Here is a 20,522-nt window from a genome sequence, read left to right as displayed (position 1 = left end):
TTAATTTAATATTTTAATAAAGCATTTTTAATGATACCATAATGACTATTTTTTAAATTTTAACACAAAAATCAAATATTTTATCAATTTATTCAGTTGTGTAATATATATATATAAACTTAGAATTTTTTGTAATGTATTGGATGTTTAGTCTTAATTGAACAAGTTTATCTTGTATTTTTGGCCCAGGAAACCCAACAGGACAGAGTCCGTCTTGATTTGTTGGCATTTCTGCAAAAACTTTTATTTTTATCTTGTTAAAAATGAAAAATCCGACATATTTCTGAGCCTCAGGTTGCTCGGTTGGTGGAAAGCTTGGCCTTGATGCAGAGACTGCCGTGGTTCAATTCCAGGTCTGAAAATAAAGATTCATTCTTAATTTGGTATTTAACTATTTTCATCATATTCAGTCAAAATTAAGGCTTTATGTTCATTAAAACATGATTTGCTTAAATATGTTTTAATATTTACTCTGAATGCACCAATTTGACATTTCAGCCAATATTCATGTTTTTGCACCATAACAGAAAAAAAAATCTATATTTTATCTTTGTCACATGACCAAACACCAGATGACCGACCCGCTAAACTCTAAAATAATAATTAATAAACTTTGATAAAAACTAAAACTTATTGGCCCAGTTCCACTTATTGATTTTGTATTTGTTTCCATTATAAAAACAGATTTTTATTTTTTCTCAGTTTATGAAAGAACAGGCCAAACTCCATTAGTCAAAGATTTAAAGTTTATTTTGTACCGAAGGGTGAAAAATAAATACCCAGTGAGAGAGAAAACTAAATGTGGCATTTGGATTTAAAACCTAATGTTTAAAATGAGAAACATTGTAAACACGGCAGAAATCAACCTGCTTATGGAGCTAAAGGTCATATTTCTGATTTCCTGTTGCAAATGAACGGTTTTCTCGTTAAACGTTCAAACAACTTCTTTACACAAACGGCAGAGTTACATTAAAACAGCAGCAAACCCTTTAAATATGCAAAAAAAAAAAATTACTTTTAAGATGTCCCAGAAAGACTTCAAAACATAAATAATCTTTGCTGTGATTGAGATGAAAAAAGCCACGATCAAAGATCCCACAGACACTTTCTCGACCCGTTGAAGCATCTTAAACACAAATACTGCAGATAAACGTTTTCCTGTACAGAAGATAAAAACCGAGGCGTCTCAGATGAAGGACAGTTTCTTCTTAAAGCTTATTCTACATTTTCTATTAGGAGAAACTAAGTTTTCTTCTAGATCACAACTATAAACATTTTGAGAAAAGAGCAGCTGAGTGCAAAATGCAGCGGTTGTAGTTCCAGGTGTCCACCAGCAGAGGGAGCCGAGGGAATTTAACTTCTTAAAAACATGAAAAGAGGAAAAGAGTCTTGATTTGAACCTGTTTGTGTTTTCATGGCAGGAACAACCTGAAAACAAAGTTTGCTACAACCTAGCACCAGATTTCATCTCGATGAATTTCTCAGCTTACAGTGAAGAACTTTCCGGCAACATGCGATTATTTCCGAGCAGCTAAAAGTCTTTTCTGTGTTTCTGCTGCTGCAGATCTGCTGCTTTCCTGTCAAACGATTCCATTTGTCCACAGGCAGGTGGCGCTGGAGGGGTTAAACTTTAGTCACGCTGGTTGGTTGTTCACTTAGCGGCTTCTCCTCCTCTTCGTCATCTTCGTCTCCGCTGAGGTCCAACCTCAGGTTGTCCAGAGTCTGACGGATCGTCAGGTTGTCTTTACGTCTGTCAGAAACACAGAAAACTTTGTTTAGTCCTTCATTTCTGAAGCCGTTTCTAAACTATCTGAAGTTCTTTTTCCTCCAGAAAGAAATTTTATTTCAGCCCAAAGTGAAAACATGAAATCCCTCAATCCTCTGTTAGCATTAGCATGCTAAGTGTTAAAGGTCATGGAAGGTCAATTGAAAACATTATGGCAGCACAGATCGAGGGAAATTTTTACATTTTTCATCAAAATCTATGTTAAAATATATAAAATATAATTTATTTTCTGATTGGCTGCCAGTCAAATTCAAGCTAACAAGAAATGGAAAAGGTTTATTTTGAAATGGCTCATTTTCAGATAAAAAAAAAACTTGAACTTATTGCCCAAATGGAAGAACAGAAACATTTAGCACAATTCGTCATCATTAAGCTAATTCATGTTCACAGTTTAGCCTGCAGGCTGCGGTTCGTACTTGGTCTGCAGGTGCTGGTCCAGCAGCTGCCGCTGCAGCCGGCTGCTCGTCTCCCTCTCCTCCGTCAGCTCCCTCTGCAGGTGGCGGTACTGCGCCTCCTTCCTGGTCGCCTCCTCCTCCGCCTCGTTCAGCTGCCGCTTCAGCGTGCGCATCCTCTGGGTCATCTGACAACCACAGACAGCATGTTAGCATGTTGCTAACGCTAACACGCTCTGTCAGATTTAAATGACGTAAATTATTATACTGTGTGATCACAAACATGGGGAAAGTTTCTGATTGTAGTTTTCATGTTTCTATGTCACTCTGCTGCCCCCTAGTGGACGGAGGCTGCAGTGCGTATTACCAGGTCTTTCTGTTCGTTGGCGATGCGGGTTTCCTCCTCCAGCTGGTCGCTCAGCTCGTTGATCTTCCTCTCCAGTTTACTGATGGAGTTCGTCAGAGTCGCCTTGTTTCTGCAGAAACACCAAAAGACGTTTAAAAAACAAAACGGAGCGGGCAAGTCCAAACTCGAGACCAACACTCAGTGAACGACGGAGAATCTGGGCCAGGAAGAAATGAAGCGACGGCTCGGCGGCTCACCTCTCCTCGGCCCTCAGCGCGCTCTCCAGCTCCTTGGCCCGGCTCTCGGCCCGGGACACGACGTCCTCCTGAACCCTGGAGCTCTGCAGCTCCTCCACTTCCATACGCAGCTCCCTGATCTGGACACACAGGAAAACCAAGCGCCATCTTTAGCAGGGAAAACGCTAGCGGTGAAGATGCTAGCAGCTCCATCGTTAGCAGGCAGATGTGGGTAAAAGACCTAAACTTTGTATTTTGGTAAAAGTAAAACTACTTCAACTCATTTTTACTCAAAAGTATCCGTCCAAGAAATTCAAACTCAAGTAAGAGGAAAATATTTGGCAAAAAGTCTACTGAAGTTCTGAGTAACTGATGAAATTATGAATCATTTAACAATGGTATGAGGTTAAAGGTTAAAGGTCACCTGTCTCTCCATGAAGGTCTTATCCATTTCCAGCTGGTCGTTCAGATCTTTCTCCTGGATCAGCTTCAGCTGCAGCTGCTCCGTCTGAAACACAGCAGAAAGTATCGGCGCCGGTCCGGTTGAGGTCCCGGTTCAGCGGCGGCGCTCTGCCTGCAGGTGGCGCCCTACCTGCTCGAGGGTCTTCTTGTGCTTGGCGGCCCAGCGCTGCTCGCTCTCCAGCAGATCCTCCAGCTCCGTTTCCACGTCGATCAGCTTCTCCTGTGCAGCAGAAACACAAACGACTCGGTGTTTCATCATGGAGAGTTTACTGCTGAACAGGATTAGCATAATTAATGCCTCATTAACCCCAAACTGATGGTTGAATGTCTGGTTAATTCATCTGGACGTCTCTGCTTCACAGAAAAACATTTAGAAACTAAAAAAATATTTTAGTGCTTAAAAAGAAACTTATTGCTCATTTCTTATAAATAAACCCAGAGAAGAAACTGACCTACTTAACCTGAGTTTAATAAAGACTCAAACATTTCAGCAGAAACGATTCCTGCACCGTTTCACCATTCTGACAGCAAAAATTCACAGAAAACCAACAAATGTTTTTCTTTATTATTATTATTATTATTATTATACTTTGTGTTGATACATTATTCTTTGAGCCAATTTTGTCCAAAAAACTGTCAAAAACATTGAGTTAAGGTAATGCCAGCTCCCACCAGCAGGGGGCAGCATTTCTCACTACGCAGCTTCCTGTCATGTTAAAGTCTCTGATCAATATGGAGCAGAAATAAAATAAAAATGAAGCAATTTAAGTTATTTAAAGAATGAAAATGTTGGTCTCTAATCTGTCATAGTTTTTTATTCTACTTGTAGATTTCATAAAGTGTTTAATAAGGAAACAATGAACAGATTATTGAGATAATCCTCTATTAATTTAGTTAATGGTTAACTAGTCGTATTAAGAAAGGAAACTTGATGAAATAAAACATTTAGAGCAGTAATTAAGCCAAAACTGTATAAAATAATATATAAGTTATCATTTAGGATAAGAAAATAAAACTTTATAAATCTGTTTTACTAGAAATCTTTTAATCTTCACCTGATTAATTCAGCAAAAAATAAAAATAAAAATCTCCTGTTAAGAATCATATTTTTCTGTCCGATTATTCATAATATATAAGACGACATGTTATTGATATTAAGTAAAGCAGAAAAGTTTTAAGTATTGTTAGAGAAATATTTTGCTACAAATGATTAAAAATTCACTAAAGAAATGCAATAAAATGTTAATTCTATTATTTAAAAAGGATTTTAATTGTTTTTTGTATTTTTTGTTTCTAATCAAAAGGTTTAAGATGTTAAAAAATCAGCAGAATTTTTTATTTTTTTATCCAATCATTTGACAGAGTAATCGATTATTAATAATAATTATTAGCAGCAGTGCTATATTTTTGCAAATATCTCTTTTTTTAAAACTTTTTATTTTTACTGTTTTTGATCAGCTACACCATCAGGATCCTGTGAGTTTTTCCCTCCAGGTTTTTGGTTTTTGCTCAGGCAGTACCTGGGCCACCTTGAGCTGCTTGGCCAGGTCGTCCTTGGCCTGGTTGGTGCTGTGCAGCTCCATGGTCAGGTCGTCCACCGTGCGCTCGGCCTGCCTGCACTGCAGCTGCAGCCGCTCCCGCAGCTGGATCTCCTCCTCCAGGCTGCGCTCCTTATCGATCAGCTTCCCGGACACCTGGACCCGACAGAACCAGAACCTGAAGCAGCAGCCGCAGTGGCGGCGAAGCGCCTGCTTCATGTCTGCTGCAGCTGAGTACCTCTCCCTGCAGCTTGCTGACCAGCAGCTGCAGCCTCTGGACCTCCTGGTCCTTCTCCAGCAGCGCCTCCTCCAGCTCCTCCACCCTCATCTGGGCGTCTTCATGCAGCTTCAGGTGGAGGTTCAGTTCTGCTGAGTTCTGGGTGGACGACTGCAGCGCCTCGCTGAGCTGGAAACAGAAGCAGCAGTTAGCGCCGCCTCTCACAGCCCAGAAACCATCAGATTAAAGGTTTCTGCACCTCCTCCTCCAGCCTGAGGATGGTGCTGTTGAGCTCAGACGTCTTCTTGTCTCGGGTCTCTTTGTCCACCTCCATCTCCTCCAGCTGCCGCTCTGCCAGCCACAGCTTCTCGGCCAGAGACTGGGCATGTTGGGTTTGCTTCTCCAGGTTCTCCTGAACGGCAAACAGCAGAAGAGAATCAGGAAGTAGAACCAGGAAGTAGAACCAGGAAGTAGAACCAGGAAGTAGAATCAGGAAGTAGAAGAAAGAAGATCCAGGAAGTAGAAGCAGGAAGTAGAACTCAATGAACAAACATGGCCGTTGAGACAGCAGCTCGTCTGGTTCTACCTCAGCATCCTGGATCTTGTTATTCAGGGACTGCTGCAGGAAGTTGAAGGCGTACTCCTGATTGTTGGCCTCCACCATCATTTCCCGGGCTTCCTTCACCTCAATCTGCAAAACCAACAACAAACGTCACACCGACTGAAGCCAAACAAACACAACCTTCTGTTTTAATTAACATCTTAATAATTTAATATTTTAGCAAAATCTTTTACAGAACCTAAATTCTGTGATTTGCTTGTTTGGGAAGAAAACGTTAGCCACTGAACAATTCAAGACAGCCGCCATGGTCATCTAAAAATATTTATTTTTTACATTAAATTTGCTAATATTTATCACAAACTAACATTTTTGGTGTCAAAAAATAATTAATATTTTCCCGATCTTGTGTTTCCTTTTATTGGTGGACATTTTTCAAAATGGCTACCATAGTTGTGAAGAATGTCTGTTTGCACTAAAATCAGGAGTAGTTATTGCCAGTGTTGGACACAGCTAACCAAAAAGTTAGTTTCACTAACTGCTAGTTTGCTAAGCAAAAGTATTAGCAAAGCTAATGATAAGCTAATCTCACAAAAATGAGCAAAAACTAATGCTAAACTGCTAATCATATAAAAAAACTAGAGAAAGCTAACGCTGAACACAAAAAATAAACAGCTAGCAATAAACTGCTGAAGCTAATTCGCTAAAAATATTTAAACAATAGCAGGAGTTAACTTTAAGGTGCTAAACACATAAAAAGTTAGCAGAATAATGCTAACCATTAAGAGGACTGGATAATCGACATGGTTACAGATCTTCATCTCCTTCTAGTTGACAGCTGGTGAGAGACTTTGTTGTAAAAGTCTCATATCAGTTGTCAGACTTGTAAACACCAAAATCCTCGGTTTCAGTTTTGGTGTCTGATTTTGCCTCATATTGTTGCTTCAAAGTTGAATGAATAGTTGAAAACGTGTGATGTGGCATAAAGGTCATTAAAACGGGGAACATTTTATGATAACTGGCTTAGAAGGCACAAAAATGGTGGCCATCTTGAAACATGTCCATCATCTTGAATTCAACATGAAAAACATGCGACAGAGGGATTAGCATGCTAATTCTGACAGTAATAATCTGCTCCGCCTCACCTCCATCGCTCGGCATCGCTCTCTGAAGCCCTGGCTCTCCTTGTCCATGTCGATCATCTGCTCTCTGGTTTTCTTCAGCTCATTGTTCAGCTGGGCGTTGGTCCTCAGCAGGTCCTCGTTGTTCACCAGCAGGGCGCGCATCTCGAACCTTCACAGGACAATCGAACCGTTACCGATGAGGTTTACACCTCAGATGGTAGCAAATGAAACAAAAAGAGATACAACTGCAACAGACAAAAACCAATTTATGCAATTTCAGACTATATGAACCAATGCTAAGGATTCCTAAAGTATGCTCATTGGTCCACAGTCAGTGGTTCATTCCCACCTACAAACCCAGGTTTTAAAAGTAAGGCCTTAAACTGTCTTAAGTTCTTTAAAAAATGTTCGCTGGCCTTAAATACATTAATCACAGGTCTTAGATTTTGTTGTAGCAAGACTATAATCACAAATATTCTATGTAGTTATTTTTTCTCTTCTGTCAGGCAAAAGTTTGAGTCATCTCGCTGCGTTCTGTGACTCAAGATGGTTGAGGCTACAGCTAACTGCTAGCTGCTAATATACCCCTGCTTGCCAACTAGCTAGATTTTTTTGTGTTCATTTTTTGTGATCAGTGCAAAATTACTTCCATTTGGCTGGATGATTTCACTACTGAATCACTTTTACTGCCAACCCATTCTAGGTTAGCATTACCTGCATTCTGTTTCAAAATAAATTTTAAGCTAGGTGGCACAGAGGTAAAAGATGCAGGGAGCCATTTTCAACGTGAGCAACACAAAGCTGCTGCCAACAGTCACAAACGCACCCCAGAAGTTTCACTGTTTTTCTATGCATCATACAATACGATGTCCCAACAAAGCACAATATTTATAATTTTTCTTTTCCTTAAATTTAATTCAGGGTGGCATTAAAAAAGCCTTTAAAAAGTCTTAAATTTCACTTTGTGGAACCTGCAGATATCCTTGGAAAGTGGACTTTGGTTCAGTTCGAGTGCATATGTGAACACCAAGCAGACCAGAGACCGCTCTAAAAGCAGGAAGTGGACTACACCACAGGGTATTCTGGGTAAATACAACCAAAATAAATGCAAACTAGAGCTAGCAGGAGAAATGGCTAATGGTCTTTAGCCAAAGACAAAAGAGAAAACCTAAAACCACTAAAATCTGACATCACTCCATTTGTTTCCATTCAGCCCATAACTCTCCCCAGATTGACCTGCGTTATTCAATCTAGCAGATTAATCAGGATTAAGACATTAAAGCATAAATAGTTGAAACCATCTCTGACGATGCAGCTCATCCGCTCTGACCTGATCTGGTTCCTCTCTTTCTCCATCTCGACGCTCTCTGCTTCCAGGAAGGCGTTGCGCTGAACAAAACACACAAAACATTAGAAATATTGTTTAATAATTCAATCACCTTATAGCTGATGAACCAGATTTTTAATGGTAAACTCTGGTATTATTGGTTAAAGTTACAGCAGTCAGAGCCTCATGGAGCTCCTAGCTTAGATAAAACCAAACAAAATGTCTTTAAATCTTTAACTTTTATGCCAAATTTAGTCTAAACTGAAAATTTCAGTTCAGTTTATTTATACAAAACAAATGTTGCAACTACAGCAGGTCCAGTTCATGTTGAGCAATTAGAATATATTTAAAAACTCAAGAGAAAAACTATATGCATTTACAACACAGTCTGATGTATGCAAATGCCTGAGATTGTGCACTTTTTCCCTACTAACTTTTTCTTCCTTCCACTTAACTTTCTGTTAATATTTGCTTGGATAAAGCACTCAGAGCTGCCAGAATCTTGAATAATGATCTTTAATGATCTAAATAAAATAAACTTTTTGGTATTATTTTAATTTATTCAGATTAGTATTTTATTAATGTGAGGTTTATTTTTACCTTCTGACAGACGTCCAGTTGTTTGGTCAGTTCTTCTATGAAGTCTTTCTTATTCAGTGCTCCCAACGTGGCGGAGCGCACGCTGTAGTGAACAGGCGCCACCTGCTGGTCAGATATGCACACAGTAAAATTTACTTTTTTAGCCACTAAATATTCTTTGTGTATTTTGAGTGACTACGAAAAAAAGGTTGTAGTACTATATGAATACAGTAAAATACAAGAAAGTCATAATAACAGAATAAAGTTTAAGTAAGATGAGGATAAAGTTGAATAATATGAAAAAAATTGTAATGGTACAAGAATTATGTCATAATATTATATAACAGTTGATGTTTTTGTTGAATGAACAAAAACCCTTTAAATCTGAACAAACTTTAAACATTGTTTTTTTTCCCATTGGCTTTCTTAAAGAGACAGGCGCGTGTTTTGTACCGTGTTGTTGATCTCAGGCCTTCTCCTCAGGGTGTCGTAGGTGGAGAAGCGGGTGCGCTGGCCGGTCAGCGTGGATGTGGGCAGGCCGATGGGGCTGGTGCTGCGGCTGTTGAAGCTGTACAGGTTCATCTCTGAGGTGGCGGGGGAGAGTCCGCCCTGAACCTGGAGACAAACGCAACGTCATCCGCTGAAGCTCCGGCTCTCCGCTTCACACAGAAACCAGAAACGCACCTTGTACTCGGACATCCTGTAGGTCGGGGTGTAATCCAGGGACGTGGTCGTGGCGTATGGACTGTTGAAGACCCGGGGAGGGCTGTCGACAACGCCCGTCTGAAAACACACAACAGGCGTTCAGTTTACTGCCAGCAAATAAAAACAGAAAAAACAAATTTTATGCAAACAAATGCAGCATTCTGATGCGGAGCTGGGATCAAGACGGTTATTACTTTAACAGGAAAACCGTGACATCAGCTGTGAATTATTGTTTCATTTCTGCTGGTGGGACGTTAACGTGGAGACGGAGAGTTAGAGCCAGACTGAGAGAAGCTAAAAATTACAAAAGTAAAGTCAAACTATCATGCAAATAAAGCATCAAAGTCATAACACCAGAAAAAGTTATGAATATTGTAACATTTTAGGATTAACAGAATTAATCATAATGAGAAAAAAGTCATAAAAATATAAAAATAAAGAATAAAGTCAAAATAATATGAGAATAAAGTAATAATTCCAGCATAAAGTTATAAAATTAAGTGAAGTTGTAATAATACACAAATAAATTTGTAATAGTAGATGTAATATTTCAATAATAATCAGAAAAATATCAAAATAAAGTCATAATATGACAAGAAAACTGAAATTAAAAAAGAAAACTACATGAATTAGTCTTACCCTTAAGATGAGGAATGTTTTGCATCTTGTGAAATTATAGTTTGGTATCAGTTTTATAAACAGGAAACTATTCATCTTTTAACACATCAGTATCAAATTATAATCAGCAGCAGGATTTTGAATATATTTTGAAGAAAGAATCATTGGATAACTATCAATGCTTTTTTTCTCATTAAAACAACTTTTTTTCCCTCGTAATTTTATGACTTTTTTCTGCTAATATCATAACTTTATTCTTGTAATTAAAAGAAAATCCTCTCAGTTTGTCTCCATTCCTCCATCGCAGTACGTCAGACGTGATTTTTGTAAAATAAAAACATTAATCGAAGCCGAGTTTCTGTGCTCTGATTGGAAACTGTGAGTCAGCCGACGGAGCGAAAAACCTTCAATCTGTGTTTCTTCCAGAAGGTGGCGCTGTGCATAAACTGAAAAGAAAGATTAGATTGGATTCATTCTGTAATAAACAAGTTACTGCTGGAAGGTTTGGGGATAAATCAGTTAATCAAATAATCTGATTAATTATATACAATATTGTGCCAAGTTAAATGAAAAATAATTATTTGTTTTTTATTATATGTACTTTTTACCCGTTAACCTAAATAAAGGCAAAAACACTTATTAAAAATATTTTTTGATAAGTTTAGAAATGTGTTTGGTATTTATATTAAATGCATGTAAGTTTTTAAAGTTCTTGTAAAAAAAACACCTTGAAAAAACTGGAAACAAAATTTACATCATAAAATAGTTTTTCCTGTATTAAAATGCTTAGTGATAGCCTTAATTATATTACTTTCTAATATTTAAAATTTTAAAAATTTACTAAAGTTTTCACTGTTTTGAATTTTAAAACTTAACTCTATCTACTTTATGGGTTTTTTGTTGTTGCTTTTTTTTACATATGTGAAGTAAAGTTCCTTTAAAAATAAAAAGTCTCTGAAGATTTAGAAGATTAAATAAATTACATATTACAATATTTTGACCCTGTAAATCATTTTTAGACAGTTGCTTTAAATATTTTTCATATTTTTGGGAGCAACTAATGTTTTAAGTATTGTTTAATCTTCATTTTTTGAAAAACATTAAATTAAATTATTTTCTTTCAAAACTGAATATTTTTTATTTCATTATTGACTTTAAATTGTTTCATATATGTTTAAGCTAAGTAAATTCCTTTACAGGTAAAATAGTAGGTCTCAAAATGTATTTTTTTTATACATTTTTGATATATTTAATAGTTGAGGTTTCAACTATTGCTTAATTTCATTTTCTTAAATAGTAAAAGTTTATTTTTTATATTTTTATGTATATTTTTACACTTTTCATTTTATTTATTTCCTTTAAATTGTTTTCCCCATATTTGAGGTTAATAAATTCCTTTGAAGATAAACGTTAAGGTCTCTAAATCTTATTTTTTATATTTTTGAGGATTGAACTATTACTTAAGCTTTAAATTTAGGCCTTTTTTACCCAGAATAAATCAACTTCACGGCTTTTTGACATAAATTCAAGACAGACCTTCAGATTTCTGCAGAGGAATTAAATCAGTTCCCATTTCCTCCATGTGATGGCGCTGTTAACTCTAGAATGACTGTTATCCCTCAGCATCTGGTTTCTATTTGGCCCAAATTTAATCTACCAAAATCCCTCACACACACACACACACATTCTGGTCTTCCTCACTCACCCTGTCGGAACCCGTGTCCCAGTCCCGAGAGGCCAGGGACTCCAGGGACCCGCGGAAGTTGTTCGTCCCCATCCGGGTGGTCTCCCATCTGGAGAGCAGGGGGCTTTTGTCCCCGACCGACCCGCCGCCGCCCGGCCCGTTGGACTCCCTGCTGCTCAGCCCGTTGGTCTTCAGGTCGTGGTTCATCAGAAGCTGGTACTTGGGGTTCTGGGTGACGATGGTGGCTCTGGGCGTGGACGGCTCCTCCTCGGATGGGCTGTCAGACTGCTTGTTGGAATCCACTTCTGACTCCTGGAGGACGGAAGCAAAGGATTCAGAGGAAAGCTGGAGATGCAGTTGAGGAGTAAATCAAAAGATTTAAGGCGTTTTTATTCCAACGTGAAGGAACGGATCAGCAAAAGCAAGATTTGGAAAGTGTAAAGAGTTCATTTTAGTGCAGCATATTACTCTAAAAACCTTTCATGTGTGGATACAAGCATACACAGTGGTATGCTCACCCTTTGGTCATATGTTTTCAATATTTCCCATTAGCCGCTTGAATTTCAGGATGACAGCAATTTTTCAAGATGGCCGCCATTTTTGAGCCTTTCAAATCAGTTATGTAAGGTTGAGGCAGCAGTGGGGTAGAAGTAAGAAATACTCCCACCTGCAGGTGGGAGTGTGCACTTAAACCCAAAATAGTGGAAAACATCCACCTTGTTCTACTTTCTAGGGAATCAAAATATTGTCATTATTTACACTTTTTCTCAAGTCAATGCAAAGAAGAAAATGCTATTATGGACAAAACACTCCCCAGTCTTCCTGTTTACTACTTTGTCTGTTCTTCTCTAATTTATTTCCTTATCCAGACTCAGAAATATAAAGTTAATTTCTCATTTTTTCAACACTGTAAGAACCTGCGGGTTTCTTATGAGGCATCATTTTGGTAAAAGTGATCTAAAGAATCAGGTTCAGGGCTGATATCAGGTTGTAGACCATCGTTTTTCCAACCTTACATCATCACACTTTGTGGAAAAGCTGGCAAACAGTTCAGAAAGCAAACAAAAACAGAAGCAAAATTCAATCAAGCAGATCCATCAGTTTAAATATTTGTTTTGTGAAATAAAATCAAGTCATTATTGACATAAAAAGGAAAATTTGGTGCCTTGTAGAAATATCTTGAAGCTACTTTTGTCTCAACCACAACCTTTAGTGAATTTTATTGAGGTTTTCTGTAATGAATCAACAAAGTTATAAATAATTACAACATGGAGAGAAAATGATGCATGTTATTTACTTGCAAATAAAAGTCTAAAGAGCTTTGTGTCTATTTTGAGACGATGAACTATGTACAAAGCTTACAACAAATAGTTTAAAGTTTTATGTAAATATTTCTCAAACGCACATAATTTTTATCCCAATTACCTTTGTGTGGATCTGTCAGTGTAATTTCCAAATACATCAAAGTTTGTGGTTGCACCAAGACAAAATCTGAATTAAAGAGGTAGAAGTGTTTTTTCAAGGCATTGTAGGAAAAATAAATAAATCAACGATGAGAAAGAGGTTGAGTTGACGATTAAATGATAATGTGCTCTAAAGGTTTGAAGTGGTGCTGTGCCTTTAAGTCGGATCAATAATCATGCAAATCGATGTTTGATGAAACGTCCAGAAAGGTCCAAAGTTCCCCAGATCAGTGCGGCTCGTCTGGATCGGATTTGATCCTCCTTCTCTTACCGATCCCAAGCCAGAGTCGGCCACCGAATCTCTACCAGACTTCGGAGTTTTCAGTTTGCTCGTTGTTTCTGAATCCGTCTTCTGAGTGCTGCCCTCTACTGGACTCTCAACCCTGGTGGTTATCTTCGTGGATTTGGCTCCCTTCTTAGTCGACTCCGCCTCGTTCTGTTTGGCGTCTCTGGATGGAGTCGCCGTGATGGTGGGAGTCGAACTCCCAACCTCTTCGACGGCACTCGGCGTGAAAACACTCAGCTTGGACTTGGAAGAGTTCAGCGACTCCATGGAAACCGACCTGAGGATTCGTCTGTGTCCAGAGAAAGCGCTCTGAGATGAAAACAAGTACGGAGTCGGACCGGAGAATCGACTCAGCAGGTCTTTGACGCTGTCGGCTCGCCGCAGGTTGGAACCAACATGGCCGCCATGTGGTCCCTCTTTACTGGGAATCTGGGAACTTACTGGCCGATGCTGAAAGAGGTAAACACAGCAACAAATCCCCCCACACAGCTGTTAGACAGGACTCTGATCCGGAGCCACACTCTAACCGATCCTGTAAATACACACAGATCTGGTAAATATTACCCATCGGAAAGAGCAGGAGTAAAATATATAAATATGTCTCAGGTTTCTGCACAAGTTCATAAGCAAAAAGTCAACCTGCTGATGAATCAGCAGTAAACCAGTGAGTAAAGACATTTAGTAGAGGCATGAGTATATAAAACATCACTGCAGTCCAGCACAGACAAACGTAGCATCAACCAATCGCCTCAAATTATATGAAACCCCGATTTCAATCTGAGCTTCTTTACCAGCTATTGAATGTGGGAAGTAAAAGAAAGTAAAAATCCTAAATAATTAATATTTTACATTTTCAGACATTCAGCTACAGTAATGAATGTCTGAAAATTCAAATCAAGTCAATATTGTGAAAACTCTGTAATAAAACTTCATAATTAACTGAACCAGATGCTTTGGAGAAATCAATAAAAATGGCTGGAAAGTGTTAGAGTAAAACAGGAACTGGGAGGAGGGGAAGGATCTGTGATAACACAGCTTTGTGCACTTAGGATGCATCACTGAAGGAACAGTCCAGTTGTTTTGGTCACAAATATTTCACAGCAAAAACAATTTAATATCAACAAACTAAGTTTATATGAAAAGCAGTTTTCTAATTGTGACCTTTTGTTTGTTGGCAGATATTAATGACAACTTCGTGCTGACAGACAGGTTCTGTCTATATGTTGAGTTTGGGAAAACTGCAGAACAATTCAGAATAAAATGATTTGTTGCTTTAATTAGGACAAAGTGTTACATTAAAAAAAACTAATTACGAGAATAAAGTCATAATATTACAATAAAAACGTCGAGTAGAGGAATACAGTCGTACAGTGAGACTTTATTCTGGTAACATGACTACTCTCATATTTGGACTTAATTTGCACAGTATTACTTTATTTTCTTAACATTATAACTTAATTCTCGTATCATTTTAACTTTATTCCCATAATATTATAACTTTATTATATTATTGCGACTTTCTCATATTACAATATTTTTACTTATTACGACTTTATTCACATATTATACCAATTTTATTCTGGCAATATGACTTATTCTCATGATTAAATAATTTTTTCTTCTCCTGTCCATAATACTGTGCCATATTTAATCATTTAAATCTCTCTGTCCTTACTCAGGTTAGTTATTTATAATATTTTTCTACAAATCTACCTTCCTAAAACACATCTTCTCTAAATGTTGGTGAAAACCAAGAATGATGAATAATACAAACATAATGTCCTGTTATATCCCTGATATAAGGCTGGATGTTTATTTCAGTGTTAATAAAAGGCTTTTTCTCTGTGCATGGCGTGTTCAGTGTGTGTAGATGTTGACTGATAAATGCATTCATTATGACACACAGCCCAGAGTGTTGTGTGTGTTTCCATCCTGACATAAATCCCTCCTGAGAAACTGCAACATCTGCTCACTCATATGAAAAAATTCCCAGCCCTCCCCCCAAACACACAGCTTCCCACTTTCTCACACAAATAAAAAACAGACAACACGGCCAAGCCATGAAAAAAATCCACTTAATTCAACAGAAAGAGGAGAACAAAATAGAAAATGTCAACTATATTTTTTTGCCAGAAAAGTAAAGAAATCCTGTTGAATAAATCCAACTTTAATTAACAGTCATAACGAGGGAACTGATGCCACTTAGAGAAATGAAGTGGCGGATGTCCAGGGGTTTAACTTTCCAGAGTGGCCTTAATCCGGGGACTCGCCTGAGTGCCTCCCCCAGGGACGGAGAGCCGAGGCTGGGGCGGGCCGGCCGCCCGGGCCTGACGGCGCGGGCTGGCCGGGCTTTGGGATCACTGCTAATCACTCCGGTATTAAAATGTCCGCAGGCCGCGGTGGGATTAGCTCCGAGCCGATGACTTTTAAAGTTATTATTTTTGCCCTGTGAGTTCAGGCTTCCTGAGCGCTGGAGTGTCAGAAACGGGCAGAAGCTGCTTGTTGTCTCTGCTCATGTTCAGAGCGCTGCGTTGAGAGTGGAAGCCAAGTTAATTTATATCAGAATATAGAAGACCACCAGAAATCTGGAACATTTTCATTCCATTTTCAAACTAGAAAGTATTATTTTCCTAAACAGCAAAGAACATAATAGTACTCAAAACCTAGTGGAGTTAGCAAGATGGCTAAATGGATTAGCTGTTTCAAGCTAGTTCGATTTAATAATAGATAAATAATTAAATAAATAAGCTGAAGTAAAAGGATAAAAATGTTAAAATATTAATAAAAGTTTGCTTTATAAATAGAATCAGTAACTTATTTTTAAAATGATGAAATGTTTTATGAAATTTAAGGCTAGCTGTATAGCTTGCTAATTAGCAGTTAATATAAAATACAATAAAGAAAAAGGAAAATGACTAAACACAGAAATCATGTTCTGAAAGCACCAAATAAATAAGTAAATATGAGTAAACAGATAAAAACTAAAAAAATAACCTGATTTATAAAATGAGCTGAAATCGATGATTAGAGAGATGAACTGGATCGTTCAATAAAAACACAAACATCCTCCTGGCTCTTATTTCAGACTCTATTCCCTGTAGCCTCACTACAGTAACAAACATATGGCAATAAACAGAGTGCCATCTGACCCACATACACAGCAGAGGTGCATTCTGGGAAACGCTTCTCTTCAGGATAACAGTGAAGTGGAAGAGGATCTCACTTCATTCAGCTTCATAAAGGAGGATTTATGTGGCAATAAAAGATCTGATTGATCAAATATTACATTTATTGATTTTATGAAAACAGAGGAGCAAAAAAATAAATGTCATGTTTTTCTTTATATTACTTTATCAATTAGTTTGGATGTTTTTTTCTGAGCTTCTGTGATTTTTTCCCACTCAGATTATTCACATTTAAGCTCATAATTATTCATACCCCTGGAAGATTCAACATTAAAATGGGGAAACATGCAAACAGTCATTAAAGAATGGTGGATCATTTTTTACTCAGAACGCTATAAATAGTTTACATTTGTTCAAATGTTTGTTCTTTTTGTCTCATTTTTCAACAGATCAGAAACAAAAAATACTTTTAAACTGTAGTTTGATCAGATTCATCAACTTAAACACTCAAGATTTATTACAGTCACTAGACTTTGTTTTTCTTAATTTTATTGTCATTTCTTTTTGTTTTGTTGAACTTTCTTACTAATAACACTGAAACTGAAGGAAAGGTGAAACCTACTGAGCAATATTTCCTTTTTTAGACTGAAAATTTACACATATTAGGTGTAAAATCAAAGTTTTAGACCTAAAAATCGACTGAACCAGTAACAGCAGCTCAGTGATCTCCACCATGTTTCTACATCATGGATGGATCATCGTTTCCACCAAGCCGTTTTTAATTCAATCCAGCCTAAACCCATTAGATTAACACGTAATCAAAATGATGTGATTATCCAGAGTAACTGATTTATCTGATAAAGAGGGTCAGAGGTCACAGAGGGGGGCAGAGGGCTGCTCAGGAAACTCTCTGGTTTGTGAATAAATAATTTGAGGGGTAAAATCTGACATCTGTCAGTGTGTGAACCCAGTTTTTAACAGGATGTGACCCAATTCCCTCCGAATCCACACAGCAAGTGACTTCATGGATTCATCACAGCAGTCGCTGAATGTTGATGAACATTTGATATAAATAAGTTTGTTTTTTAGTTTTCCACCACATTTTAATGACTCAGGTGTTTTATCCACTTTTTAAAATGTTTCCAAGGCACAATCAGGTAGCTATGTTACCTTCAGTTGTAATACAATTTATATGCATGTATGAAATATGACTTAAAATAAATTTATGACTTAAGTAAATAATTTAATGCTTTGAAATTGAGCCTGTGTCTCTTTAAGAAGCTCCTCTATTAACTCAACTGTTCATCGTTGATCGATTGTGTACCACTGTTTTCTTACAAATCTGTTCTTAAATGTATGGAAGCACATTTCTGCCAAGAAAGAACAAAATGAAGGCCCTTTATAGTAACTACAGTCATAGTTAAAACCTTATAAATTGTAATCATGACACAATAATGACTTGAAATTATGACTTTAAAAGTTAGACATATGACATTTATTATCACATCAAAATGTACAGTTATGACTTTAAACTCATAAATATGACTAATTTTAAATTTGTAATTTTGACTAAAATTTGTAATCATGACTTTCAAACTCAAAATTATGACTGAAACTCCCAATTTTGACTTTTAAATCATTATATTATGAATTCCTGTTGGGCTTGCATTTTTTTACTTTCATGGCAGAAGTGAGCTTCCATACATTTCTCAAAGGTTTTGGGATCGAGTGATTTCAACATTTCCAAAGCGCTTTTTTTTTTGCCACCCGTTTATTATTTCACTGAAGTTGCACAACTTGAGTTTTGCATCTTTAAAGTCTTTTTCTGAAGGGAAATATTAGAAATCTTTGCTTTTGCCCCGTAGAGTTTGGTGTTGCTTCACATTGTGCAGATGTTTCCAACACATCAGGATTGACTTTTGGGAGCGTGATATGAAGCATTTAGCAGCAGAAACGTCTTTTCTTTTCGGCAGGAGTCCCAGCCCTGCTTGTTGCTGCCTGGCAGCCGGCCTGTCGGCTGCTTGTGTTTAAGCTCTCAGAGTTAAACTGTGGTGACACCTTGACAGCTTTCCTGTTATAATAAGACTCCAAACCAGGTTTCTTCTCTCATCATTTCCCGTCACAACTCTGTCAGGTTATTATGGGATGTTTTTTTGTTGATTTTTAGGTGTGTGTTTGAGCGTGTGTGTGTGACAGACAGAGCCAGATGAGCGGGCAGATGTTTCCTCCGTCTCTCCTCCGACTGTCTGAGGAAGACTGACAACAGCTGGACGGACGCCAGGCTCAGCACAAACACAAAGAGGCGGCCATGTTGTCATCCCGCGCTGCTTCCTTCATCAGCAGCTATTAGTTATTTCTGTTCGCTCGTCAAACGATTAAACATGTTTAAATAAAGACCATCCCAGAAAAATCGGTTCAAAATTACCAAAACAGTTTTACATCAAGTTACAGAGCAACAGATTTATTTTAATAGCAGCTGAATTAAAATCTAATTTGTTTTTAAACTGAGAAATTTGGAAAAGTTGTTTTTAAAAGCCTGGTGTTATTTAATGTGGTTTAGTTCCTAATTTATAATAATAGTAGCATATTTAATATAAATTTCATAATATTTGAAACCCTACATTCAACAGTGATTTAATGAAGTTTCTTATATAAATGCATATTTGAGGAAGACGTCAATGAAACGTCAAAACTTTTAGACTTTTTTTTAAGTTCAGAGTTGGAAAATTTTGCCATTTTGCTAGAAAAGTTTATAGAAAACTACAGAATCAGTTAGTTCAACAATAATTTACCTTTTTGAAATCTGCACCTCAAAATCAACCAAAATATGAAAAAACTAAACTATTACTACAACTAATAAAAACTAAACAATGTTTAGTTAATAATAACTAATAAAAATGAACAAAAACACTTTAAAAACTAATTAAAACTAACCGAATTAGACAAAGTCCAAATGAAATAAAACTAAAACCCAAAGCTATTGTAACCCTGATTGTTACAGGTTAGGATTGTGTAAGTGGATGAAGTCAGCAGCAGATTTAGTTTTATGCATCAATAATGAAGGAAAATGTTAGTTTTTAGTCTTTAACACTGAAATCCACCCAGAGGATTCAGCTGAAGTTAAACGTTAAAAATGTTTCATGAATTAGACGTTTTTCTGTACCATGTTCTTTTCCGGCTCCGCCTCGTTCTTTCCTTGCATACTTTCTTCACCGTCTGCACAGATGAACGTTTTCTCTCCGTTTGACCTGGAAAAGACGAATAATTATTCATCCATCAACAACAACGCAGCTGACGGATCCCCAGGGCCGGAACAAACCTTTATGGGGCCCGAAGCTGGTTTTATGGGGGGCCCCCACACCAACATATCAACACCAGATGCTTTATCATTCCTAAGCTACTCTGTGTTTGTAGCATACCTGCTAGCATTAGCTTAATTTATAATTAGCTTACATCATACCAGAGTTATTACAGCTCTTGATTTTAACGTTACAGGATTAACAAACTAAAAATAATTATTTGGATTTTGAAATGCAGAGTCGTGTTTAAGGTGCCGTATTATTTATTTTAACTGTTTTAAAAGTAAAATCAGCTGATAAATACTAAATTTACAGTAAAAACGTTAATATTTGTGTAACAACTATGAAAACAACAGAAATGTTTTTTTTCCATCTTTAACAGAATTTAGTTTGTATTATTATATGCATTTTTAAATATAAATTTCGTTATCATGCTAGTTTGGTGCTCATCTCACACATGCCTTGGGCCGGCCCTGGTGGTTCCAGCTGGTTTACCTGTCCGCTCGGCCAATGATCTTCTCAGTGAAGCAGGTGAGTTTGCGGCTCTCTTCCTGGTACCTGTGCAGGTCGAGGGTCAGCAGGTCACGGAGCGCGCTCAGTGCCTGCTCCTGGAACACCAGCTGTTCAGACCGGATCAAACGATCGGCTACGACGGCCTCAAGCTTCTGCAGAAACACGAGAAAATGGAAACATTTTCATCAGGCAGCTGCAGAGAGGAGCTACGACAGATTATTAGGGAATAAATTATAATATGAGAATATTTTTATCATTTTACC

The 20,522-nt window shown here is 37.4% G+C and overlaps 1 protein-coding gene across 4 annotated transcripts in view; it reads right to left on the bottom strand.

Moving 5' to 3' along the window:
* Positions 1-724: 724 nt before the first annotated feature.
* The window catches only part of LOC103154758 (cingulin-like protein 1), a 45,871-nt gene continuing 26,073 nt past the window's right edge, over positions 725-20,522 (bottom strand). For 2 of the 4 annotated variants that reach the window (XM_016663017.1, XM_016663015.1), the window contains 19 exons: positions 20,242-20,411; positions 19,611-19,695; positions 13,308-13,772; positions 11,595-11,885; positions 9,251-9,349; positions 9,020-9,181; positions 8,588-8,692; positions 7,991-8,049; positions 6,682-6,829; positions 5,564-5,668; positions 5,237-5,389; positions 4,999-5,166; positions 4,743-4,916; positions 3,353-3,442; positions 3,185-3,268; positions 2,782-2,900; positions 2,546-2,654; positions 2,203-2,366; positions 725-1,750 (listed from right to left, as the gene is read on the bottom strand). In XM_016663017.1, coding sequence (XP_016518503.1) covers positions 1,624-1,750; positions 2,203-2,366; positions 2,546-2,654; positions 2,782-2,900; positions 3,185-3,268; positions 3,353-3,442; positions 4,743-4,916; positions 4,999-5,166; positions 5,237-5,389; positions 5,564-5,668; positions 6,682-6,829; positions 7,991-8,049; positions 8,588-8,692; positions 9,020-9,181; positions 9,251-9,349; positions 11,595-11,885; positions 13,308-13,772; positions 19,611-19,695; positions 20,242-20,411 — 2,877 coding nt within the window. In that variant the 3' untranslated portion in view covers positions 725-1,623. The remainder of the gene's footprint in view (positions 1,751-2,202; positions 2,367-2,545; positions 2,655-2,781; positions 2,901-3,184; positions 3,269-3,352; positions 3,443-4,742; positions 4,917-4,998; positions 5,167-5,236; positions 5,390-5,563; positions 5,669-6,681; positions 6,830-7,990; positions 8,050-8,587; positions 8,693-9,019; positions 9,182-9,250; positions 9,350-11,594; positions 11,886-13,307; positions 13,773-19,610; positions 19,696-20,241; positions 20,412-20,522) is intronic. The other 2 variants (XM_016663016.1, XM_007576157.2) reach the window with 2 other exon arrangements.

Source organism: Poecilia formosa, unplaced genomic scaffold, assembly GCF_000485575.1.
Source record: "Poecilia formosa unplaced genomic scaffold, Poecilia_formosa-5.1.2 Scaffold399, whole genome shotgun sequence".
NCBI classification, from domain to species: Eukaryota; Metazoa; Chordata; class Actinopteri; order Cyprinodontiformes; family Poeciliidae; genus Poecilia; species Poecilia formosa.
This window is presented reverse-complemented; position numbering and strand designations above follow the sequence as displayed.